Raw genomic sequence first — 11,407 nt, 5'->3', positions numbered from 1 at the left:
AAAACAGGCCTATTAGCTCAAATAGCTTATGCTCATCTAACATTTTCCTCCATTTGAAATAGTTCAACTTATTATTTTTGATCCACTCTGATCAACAGTTATTTTTGCATAATTTCATTTTACTTATTTATTTAAATACCGTGGCAGTCATATTTGGGAAGTTTTGATTCCTGAGGCCGATTTGACCCTAAACCTGAAAGTTATTAAATTGTTTTTTTTTCCCCTTCTTTTTTGCTTTGTTGTTTTGGGTTGCATTTTCGGTTATTGTAGTCAAAAGGTGGATGTCAAATATAGTCAAAATATTGGAGTCTGGATAAGCTTCACCTTTTAAGTTCATCAGCTTAAAAAACCTGAAGAAGCTCTGCTAACTTGTTCAGGTTTACAGTGTAGCTTTGCATAATTCACAGTTCAATGTAAGCCTCATAAACCTTAAACTAGACCTTGATGTAGCCCATCAATTCATCCACTGTCTAAAAATAAACTCCTTTCAGCTTCCTCCCTTCAGGTCAGCTTTCTTCTGATTGGTTGTTGATTGGTTTGCTGAATAGGTGTGTGGCCTGTTGTGCTGACCATAAGAAAAGAAAAGAAAAGAAAAGAAAAGAAAAAATGATCATGTTTTGGCTCACAGGGATGATTTTTTCATAGGCTGACCTCTTTATTTGATAATTCTGCCATGCTTATTATAGGTGTCCAACAATATATGACACACATAGCTTGCTGTGCATGTTGCTGCTCATTTTAGTTCCACAGCAGCATATTTGAATTGTTTTAGTTGCTTACTTGCTTTGTTTTGTTGTTGTTGTTGTTTTGTTTGTTTTTTTGTCTTACTCTGAAACTACACAAAGGGTGGCGTTAAAAAAAACAACCCATCATGGCAATGTGCTCTCTAAGTTTATTTCACCTGATCATTTGATCGTTCCCTTAGTTCCCAAGAAGGGGGACTTGTAACAATCCCCCCCCCCCTTTTTTTAGTATTTAATCCATGAAAGTCAACATGGCTTTGCAATTTTATTGCATTTTCAGTAGCAAAACACAAACCTTACATTAAGCTGATCACCCCCCTGTTTGCAGTTTCATGAACTGTTACATAACCTCTCGGCATTAGACCAGCACACGTCATGAAACCGAGGAGTGTTAGTCGTTTTTCTCCTTTCTTTGCCCCTCCCCTGCAAAACGGCAGGTGCCTCTGGTAGCAGGAGGTCGGGAGGATGGCGGTGGAGTATCATCCAGCAATAAAAATACATTTATACGCGTTGAATCTTTCCACTTTTAGACCATTAAAGTCGCACTCATATTTCGTCAGTCCACTGGCCGTTGACGCAGCGTTATCCAGAAGGTGTGTGTCACTATGTGCACGGACTGCCTCTGCGTCGTCTCTGCGCCCCTCCCTCTCCGAGTCCCAGTATCACCGACAGCCCCGCGATGCTGTCATAACCAACACGTTTATCGTTGACGACGCAGAGAGGGGCTGCCGTGTTTTCTGAATGGTAACTGTGATCGGGTTGCATTGATTCCTAAGCAGAATACGGGCCTTATGTATGTATGTGCGACCACCTTCGGAGACATAACGGGCTGCTCGTTACAGGCTGAAGCCGTTTCTTCGAGGATACGTGCGCGTCATATGTTATAGGCTATAGCTGAGGTCCATGTGAATACATGCCTTTAGATGTCGGGAGGCTTTCCGAGGGCAGTACTGAGCTATAAAAGTGCGGCAGCGATGTGCACGTCCGACGGCCACACGGAGCGAGCGCAGTGAGAGACCGTTTGTTCCACTGTAGTCTTTGACTTTTCAGCTGTCGGTCACAGGCAGGGTTCAGGCTCTCCGCTTCAGCTCCTCACTTGGTTCACCGCCTGGTTTTATGCGACGTCATGAGTTGATCGCGCCTGACAGATGTTGCTGTGTTGCAGATGCACAGGCATCGCTCCTCACGTTCTTCTCGCTGCTGTTTAAGCGTTGATTAGGTTAAATAATAATAATCATAACAAGAAGAAGCTGATTATATTCTAAATGTTAAGCCCTCGCTTTGCTCTCGGACAGATCGCAGCGTTCATTTAGTCTTCGTGATTGCATAAAATGATACCTGGATCCGCCGCATCAATGCTACCGTCAGCAGAAGCCGCGAAACTGTACCAGACCAATTACGTCCGCAACTCCCGTGTGATCGGACTTCTGTGGGCCATCTTCACTATTCTGTTCGGTATTGTTAACGTGACCATCTTCTCGCAGCCCTATTGGATTGGAGATGGCATGGATACGCCGCAGGTCGGCTACTTCGGCCTTTTTCATTATTGTATTGGAGACGGAGTCTCCAGAGACCTGACCTGCCAGGGTAGCTTCACTGAGTTCTCCGCTATCCCCTCTGGTGCGTTCAAGGCCGCTTCCTTCTTCATTGGAATGTCTATGATGCTGGTCGTCACCTGCATCGGCTGCTTCAGTCTCTTCTTCCTCCTCAGCACATCCACCGTGTACAAGATCTGTGGCTGGATGCAAGCAGCATCAGGTAAGTGTCCTTTCGGAGGCTAGCTCACCGCCACTGCTTTTTTTTTTTTTTTTAACGTATTTTTAAGTATGAATATATTGCCTAAATGTAAAATGCCTGCAAGAGCTTAGAAGCTGGCCAGCTGTTTTCTGTGTATGCTCTGCTAGGCTCAAAACACTGGGATGGATCGAATTTTGATTGATGAGTTGATGAGATAAATTAATTGGGAGCGGCCAGGGTGAAAATAAACAGTCTCCAGGATCTCCCCGGGAGCTGGCAGTCAGCCCTCCCGAGCAGACCGTGCTGTCCATGGTGCTGAAGGGCTGCTGAATGCATGACCAACATCGCTGGGGTATTTACAACCCGAACAAGTTTCTTTCTGAAAGCATGGATTACAGTTTTAGTAACATATGAAACATTGTCCAGCTCATGATTAAAAATAAATAAACAAGGCTGCTTATTATTAATAACTATTAAAAACTTTGATTCATTTTCTTCCTTGTATTTGTCTTACATTTGAACAATTTCAAAAACCTCGTGCCTGCATCAATGAGAACCTTTAGACTTCAAGTTTAATCCAGTGTTTTGGATTTCATGGGATATATTGTAATAATATAATCACAGCAGAGTCTCTAGTGTTTTAGCGTAAGCAACTGAAAATGTTTATATGCGGTCTTGTCTTATTTGTAATGCAAAACCACATGGAAAGTGCACACCTATTCCCACAGTGATTAGATAGCTTGGTGCAGGAAGCTTGGCGGGCACACACAAATTTAGATTAAAAAGTTTCTTTTAGCTAAAGGCCACAGAACAACATAACATAAGCATTAAATCACATGCTATGTTGGTAATATAGCACATCATATGTATAGTTACAATGCAGCCCAATTTAATGTAACTTGTTATATGCAAATGATCTTCAGCCTGTCCTCGCAGCCAGAAGACGTGTGTGCTCTTATATGTCAGAGCTGGTTTTCAAAATAAGTCGAGGTCAGCCTTTCAGCCGCTGGCAGTGTATTCTCACTAACGGTGGGCTGATGTCAGCGGCAGCAGAGGCCTCGATCATCTGAAGAGTTCAGATGCTGCCAAACATCGGTCCTAGCTCAGCTGCACTAGTGGTCAAAGCAGTCGGCTTGCTGTTTGCAACAAACAGAAATGAGGCAAAGTGGAGGGGAGGGGGTATTTGGAAAGGCTCCAGCTCAGTGTGTTATGTTTGGGCTGAATTAACGCAATAAGCCCGTCTAATAAGAAGACCGCTGGGCTTTGTGCTTCTGCAGCTAAGAGATGAAAGAGAAAGCCAAAAGGAGAGACCCTGACCACAGCAAGTTGGCACAGCGATGCCTAACGAGCAAGTGTGACTGTTTAGCACTGTCAAACTTTATTACGCTTAGAATCAGCTTAACCTTCAGCTGGCTTCACTTATAGAAGACAGGTGGCCCACTGGCAGTTCCTGTGCAAGTCATAGATGGTGATGAATGGCAGCTCAGTACAAAATAAAGTGAATACAAAAGGGTTCTTCATTGAATTCTTTCCTTTTATCTTATATTTTTCACTTTAAAACATTTTGGTAGCTCAGTATATGACAAATCTCATACCTGTAAAGCAAAGTGAAATTAAACCTGTCAGCTGGTCAGCGGTAGCTTGTTGTCACCCATCCTTGCTGCTAGATTGGCCAAGGACACAGTCAGTATTCAGAGCACTCTCCGCTCCATGGCACCAGCCTTTCTCTCTTCTCCAGCAATCATCCTTATGGGTGTCTTATAGACATTTTTACTGGGTGATATGACTGGTATGAAAACACAGCATGTAACAGTACCATGCCTCATTGAGTAAAAGGTCTATTCAGGCACACTAACTGAAAATCAAGGTCATACTTGACGCGTATACGTAATTTAAGTGGTACTCTGTATGCCGGTTTTGCAGGAGCTTTCATAAATCCCCTTGGGCTGAGGTCAGAGGATGGTGGATAAAACACTTAACATAGAAAACTCACGCTGTTGCACAATGCTCCTCGCCAGCGAATCAGCGTGTGAGAACGCATCTCTAGCCATCTTTTCTGTGAAGTCCAGGTAGAAACATTGAATGTTTGATGAGAAAGTGAACCAGCAGGACACATTAGAAGTCTCAAAATGCCCACCGTGGCCAAACAAAGCTGAGTGCAGAGAGTGCTCAAGCATCCAGCCGGCCTTTGATGGGCTCGTACCCTTCTATACTCTCCTCAGCAGAGCCATTTTTGTCTGTGCCCCTGCAAAAGTTCATGGCATGTAATTATAGGTGTGTACAACCTTTCTACCCCCCCCCCCCCCCCTCATAGAGCTTAAAGACAGCAAAATATATGATGCACGCTTTTCTGGCCTTTAACTGCAGTTCTTCAGGGGTCTGCACACCAATTAACTGCATATACAGCGAGGTCAGCGATAATTACTTCACTGTTTTATAGACTGACGTGCGTACTTTGCCTTGTCGGCCGGGCTGACAGACTTTTTCTGTAGTTCGCGCTGCAGTGTCTGTTTTTGAGAAGAAACAGTGTGAGTCATACACGTGAATGAGCAACACCAAAGCTCTGTAAAGCAGGAAATGATGTGCAGACAGAGGGTGACCTATTTGGAATAAACAGGTTCGTTTTCAAAGGACTGCAATTTCATAAAGGTCAGGTTTCTACTTTCTGACTTCTTTGTTTATTGTAATATTTCTTTCTTTGTTTTATTGATACTCAAGAATAACTCAAGAACAAGAAATCATTCCTAGTAACGTATGTGCAAAATTGTGTGCTTTTTGTAGTATTTGCATAATTACCTCTGATGATTAATTGATACATAAATGACACACTTTGCCAGGAGGACCTATTGCACAATCAGGAGTCATGGGTTTTCAAGAGGTTTTTATGTTTTATATTGATGTAGTTCCATTTTGCATAAGATGATGCTGTATCACAATAATTAAAAATAATAGTTAGGGCTTGTATTCCTGCTTTCCTAACATGGCAAGTTAGCGGCCCATAAAAAGCCAGTTTGTGCTTAATTAGATCAAATATTTAATATATACACTCACTGGACACTGTATTAGATAGAAACCAGGTTGGGCCCAATTTTGCCCAATCTTTCATGTTGTTTATGCCAAATTCTCACACATCTGAATGTTTTAGCAGAAATCGAGACTCATCAAACCAGGCAATGTATTTCCAATCACCTGGTGTCCAATTTTGATGAATCAATGTGAAATGCAGCTTCAGTTTCTAGATCTCAGCTGACAGGAATATATCACCCACTGTGCTCTTCTGCTACCATAGCCAGTCTGCTTTGAAGTTGTTATACATTCAGAGATTTTGTTAATTTTCTGCATGACTTGGTTGCAAAGAGCAGTTATTTGAGCTGCTGTTGCCACCTTATTTTTAACTCAAAGCAGTCTGGCCATCTTCCTGTAACTGACTTCTAGGTCACTTCACTTAGGTATTATTAGCAAAAGTGGTTTTTCAACCACACCCCAAGTTTAGTTTTCAGCTCCTGATTCAGACATTCTCTTCTGCTTGTCCTTGTCAGGGTCACGGGGGGTAGAGGGATGGCCATCCCAGTTGTCTTAGGGCAAGACGGCAGTTACACCCTGGACAGGTCGCCAGTCTGCCACAGGGCTAACACATAGAGACAGATAACCATTTTGGGCAATTGAGAGTTACAAATTAACCTATTGCCACTAACTGCATGTCTTTGGAATGTGGGAGCCGGAGTACACGGAGAGTTCCCACCATGCCACCATGCTGCCTAACTAACTGGCAACTCCTGATCCATTCGTTAATAACTTTCTCACTGAAGCACACTGAGTCACAGTAGTTGAGCGTGAGTCACAGAAAGCTAGAAAAGGAACAAAGTGTCACATGTTGAATATGGGATTAGTTTCTCATCAAACCAAACTCACCGAGTTCAAACAGATCAAACAGGATCATCACATCAAAACTTCAAACCTCTATGCTTCAAGCAGTGGTGAAAAAGGACAGTGAGAATATTAGGAACACGCGAGGTGATGAGAAAAAGAAAAAATAATAAGGACCAAATAACAAAAGGTTTTGAGGTAAACAAAAAATCCAGGTCAGAGACAGAAGGCAGACAGAAAACAAATGAGACGACAGAGCTCAGCGAAGACGAGCTGGTCTTTCTGGTCACCTCAGTCTCCCTCCACATATTTCTCTTTGTATCATTATCTCCGTTCGTTGTTGTTGGCTTTTACTCCCATAGTCCATCTGCTCTATTGAGAGGCTTGTTGTGAAAGGAGCTTTAAATCCTGGTTGAATGTAGAGGTGGAAAGTGGTTGGAGCTCAGCATGAGAGCAGCAGTCATTGAGCTGCACTTGTCACTGCCGCTGGACCAGAAATGCTCCAGCTCTCTGGAGTAAACGCTGCAAATGAGAACTTTTGTCCAGATACAAATCAGACTTTCAAAAGCAATCTGAGGAAAAGACTGATTTTGATGCTTTTTCTAGACATTTCAGATGTGTTCCACTTCTCTACATGTTAATGCATGTCCATCCCTCCTTGGGGACTGATACACTTTTTTAGCATTGTGCTAAAAAGGTCCAACTCCTTCAAGCTGCTGTTAAGAATCACTATGTTATAGCAGCATACAGCATATAAAGACCTCCATTTATATTCAAATATTAGAAGTTTTAAATTTAATTTCAAAACGTGATAATACATTTTCTTCAAAATTATACATTCAGTTTCAGCATTTTCAAAGTTTTTGATCACTGCTTGCTGCAGGTTGAATTGGGTTTATGGCACATTACAGCTGTCTCCCGGCAACTGTTGTTTGTCCATTTTTTACATCTCTTTTTTTTCTATCAGTATTTTATGTCATCCACACAACTCCATTTGTGTAACTATGATTGCAGCTGTGACAGAAACTTATCCTTCTTTAGCCCTTTTTGAGATTTTGCTGCAGTCTGTTAAACACGTGACAGAGACAGCCCTGTGCCCAGTCACTTGCACTGCTGCAACTCTGTACTAAACAGAGTAATGTGTCTCAACAGTACATTAAAATAGATACCCACTGTGGCAGATTTGAGAAACAACATGAAACAACACAGGACAGCACTCTCTGCTGTTACTGCAGTAACACACAGTAGTGCCTTTCACTATAACACCAGTGAGAAAGGAAAACTTCATACCTCTTTATGCCAGGGGACCGGGAATGAAATGACAAATGAAAGGAGGAGATCTGAGAGATTTCGAAACAGATATATGAATCTTTTTCAGACTAAAAATGGCTTGAAAATTGGCTGAAATCTACCATGGCCGTGTGGGAACATTGGCAGTAGCGGTGAGGTCGTAAAGTGAAACAAACTGGCTCAGGAGTTACAGAACTGATTTATCCTCTTGCTGTTTCTTCTCAGCGCAGCAGTGAAACTCAACCTTTTTGCAGCAAAATAAACTGGATGCACAACACTGTTTATGCACTAATCCACACCTTTGCAGCACCCGGCTCAAGAGTCGAAGGTGAAACAGTCTGTATTTAGCTCTGTTTCTACGCTGTTATTTGGCACACTTGTCGTCCTTGCACATCAAAAAATCAAGGAACGATCTGCCTTCTTTCTTACCCATTTTTCTCACGTCCACCAGGTACTTTGCTTTCAAATTACCTCTCCGTTAACACTGTTCCATCCCCCAGTTTTTTGTAATTAAAAAACACACGGTCACTTGAACCATCTAATTATAGTCAGAGGGAGGCAACTAAACTATCATGTATGCAGCTCACACTCCTGCTGATTGTGGACAGGCAAAGAAGATCGATGAAGGATATTATCCTGCGTGGTGGTGCAGTGGTCAGCACTGCTCCCTCACAGAAACAAGTGTTCTGGGTTTGACCTTCCAGTGTGGACACTGCATGTTATCCCTGTGCCCACGTGGTCTCTGTCTGGGTGCCCAGATATCTTCTCACAGTCCAGAGACATGTTTGGTTAACTGTTGGCAGTGAATGAGCGATGAACACAGTGCATAGATTAAAGTGCTTTGAGTGGTCAGTTAGACTATAAAAGCCCCCTATAAATGCCAGTTCGTATCTACACACCACCATGCACATTGCACATTGAAGCATGGTAATTTGCATGCATGCAATGCACTCGCTCCTCTTTGCAGTGATTACAGCACATACGGAAGCGAGGTCTATGCTGTTTTTGTAATGCATACTTGCTGATTTAATTCTACTATGTGGTTACAGAACAGCTGGTTTAATTTTAAAACCGCAAGACTGCCTATCTGGAGATAAAAACCAACAGATCAATGCTGATTAATTAGCCCACACTTTGTGAGTTTGAATGTAGCAGCGTGGAATACAAAACTCAAAATGCCAGCCAAGTCATCATCATGACTCCCCTGTGTTCAGTGTCCCTGTAGCGCTGCAGGGTGTGGAGTATAGATTTGCCGGAGTTAATCTCTGTGATCTCAGAAGTGGCCTAGCTCAGGCCAGAGCTCCGGCAGGGGAGGCTGCTGATTTATTCCACAGGGGGAGGGATGAGGTGGGATGGCAAGGGCACAGTGACCTAGAGTGTTAAAAAAAACTTTGCATGCTGTAGTGATGAATATGTGATGCACATGTAACTTCTGAGTCCATTTTTCTAACAGCTAAAAATAATATTTGCTTTGGAGGTGCAGATGCAGTGTGTATATATATATATATGATAACATTAACACTGACCATGCATAATCAGCATATTTTAATCAACATGTTTTTCTCTCTACAGCAGGCCTGACTAGTCTATTTTCATTTTCAGTTCATCAGTGTTCATTAATGCTTTTTAGCTTTGGTTTATTTACACCAAATGTGTTCTTTGGCACATCAAACACCGAGTAACAGCATTAGTAAAACAGGTATGCCACTCTCAAGTCACCACTTTTCAGTGAGCTTTGACCAATCCCATCCATCCATTTTCTTCCACTTATCCAGCTGAAGCGTATCCAAGGTATCATAGGGCAAGACAGACACAAAGATACAGAAACACACTCACAGCTATGGTAACTTTAGAATCACCAATTAACCTAATCCCACTAACTGCATGTTTGGACTGAGAGTACTTGGAGAGAAACACAGAAAAGCTCTGGCCAGATGATGGATTCCAACCCAGGACCTTCTTGCTGTGAGGCGACAGGGCTCACCACTGCACCACAATGACCAAACAATGATCTTTTCTTGAAAATAGCCAAGTGGGTAATTGCTTAAACCGACTCAAGTAAAACCTGACCTAGGGCTGTTCGATATAACGATATATATCGAATGACGATATAAAAACATCTATCGTTTCATTTTACGCTATCGTTTCTTTCGTGCTGTTGCAAAATAAACTGTTTACGGCAATATTTTTTCATTTTTGATGGTCACTGTAGTGGTTATATTAATTTCTTAAAGTTCTCTCTTTCTCTTATATTTAATATAACCACACTACAGACGGACAAGCGCCTGTTTTTATGCGTTGTTGTTAGCAACAACAACGGTAAAACCATCACGTGTGTAACGTGTCCGCTTGTTTATTTTCCACATAAACCTTTCACAATAAAGCTCAAGATCCTGTTGAGACTTTTCAAAATAAACTGAATCACGTGAAAGAGTATGCAGAGTGTTTACCGATGAGAAGCAAAAAAAGGAGCCGTCAGGTGCTAAAAGATAAACCTTAGACTCAAACGTTAGAACAGGCTTTTCCCCGCAGCACGCTGTGTAATAAATACTCACAAAGAAAACGGCGGCCTTTACAACCTATGTCTAAAAATGTATAGTTTAATGTATCGGTAAAACACTCGACTCCAGATATACGACGCCCAGCTACCCGAGATTCACAGAATTTACAGAAAATGTTACATTTTTGTGATTTATATCGTTATCGACAATAGATGTTTTGTATTGGGATATAAGATTTTGGTCATATCGCACAGCCCTAACTTTGGTCTCTAATCCTAATCAGTGAGTGAAAGTGAAAGTGAAAACCTAAAAAACTCAGCAAGAGGAAAAAAGCTAAGCATACCCAAAACAAAAAGGTTCCAGCTGGGCTCAAACCACTGTCTCCTGGCTGGATGATGCTCTGTCCTGGACTCTCATTCTGTCTTGGGTGAATGCTCCCATTGTCAAATGTTCACTGAGAGATCACAGTCCTGCCTAAGCCGTTGCTGTTTTGCCTCCATGGTCCCCGAACGGGTGACCCAGTGAGTATTTGTCACAGAGAACTCAAAGGTCTCTTTTGATCCCCATTGCCCTTGCCAATCTTTATCCTCTGTGGAGGTACAAGCTGCATCTGGACCTGTTACATAAGCCCATCACCCCAGCCTGACTCCCTCCTGCTCTGCTCACTGCAGTTTACTCCGCACTCCTCCCATGATTCCTCTCCCCCGCTGCCTGCATTCTCTACCTCTGTATCCTCACCTAAGCTGCCATATCTCTTAAGTGCAGTCAACTGATAATTTCCAAGAAAAGCCTTTTCTACTGTATGTCTAGCTTGCTGCAGGGCATTTACATGCTGATCTTCTTTTTAACTTCAATTGATGTGTAATAATGAGGCTCTGACCAGATGGCGTAAGAATCAGGGGACATACACTCTGACGGGGAGGAGGGATTTAAACAATATCCTAGATAGCTAGACTAACAGTTACTAAGAACTGAACCCTTTAACCCCTCATCTATTGTTTAGTATATCTACTTTATTTAATAAAAATTGCATCACTGATGTTATTGAGCCTGAACTGCAGTGCTTTCAGATTTGATGCAACAGAAAATTAAGCGCACCGTACATTTATTTTAGTCATAGTAATAGTGGGCAGCCTCTTATGGGAATGTTCAACCTTTGAAAATGATGCGTTGATATAACAAATATGACCTTGACCTTGACCCAAAACAAGGGCTCTAGGGAGGAATACACACACACACACACACACACACACACACACACACACACAC

General features: G+C 42.3%; 1 protein-coding gene across 1 annotated transcript in view; it reads left to right on the top strand.

Annotated features, from left to right (window-relative positions):
• The first annotated feature begins 1,209 nt into the window (after positions 1–1,209).
• LOC102288990 (LHFPL tetraspan subfamily member 3) overlaps positions 1,210–11,407 on the top strand; it is a 23,596-nt gene continuing 13,398 nt past the window's right edge. The window contains exon 1 of the mRNA XM_005929107.3: positions 1,210–2,501. Coding sequence (XP_005929169.1) covers positions 2,075–2,501 — 427 coding nt within the window. The 5' untranslated portion in view covers positions 1,210–2,074. The remainder of the gene's footprint in view (positions 2,502–11,407) is intronic.

Source organism: Haplochromis burtoni, unplaced genomic scaffold, assembly GCF_018398535.1.
Source record: "Haplochromis burtoni strain Fernald_Lab_line unplaced genomic scaffold, NCSU_Asbu1 Contig_77, whole genome shotgun sequence".
Classification (NCBI taxonomy): domain Eukaryota; kingdom Metazoa; phylum Chordata; class Actinopteri; order Cichliformes; family Cichlidae; genus Haplochromis; species Haplochromis burtoni.
Note: the sequence above shows the minus strand (reverse complement) of the source record. Positions and strands in the feature narration are given on the sequence as shown.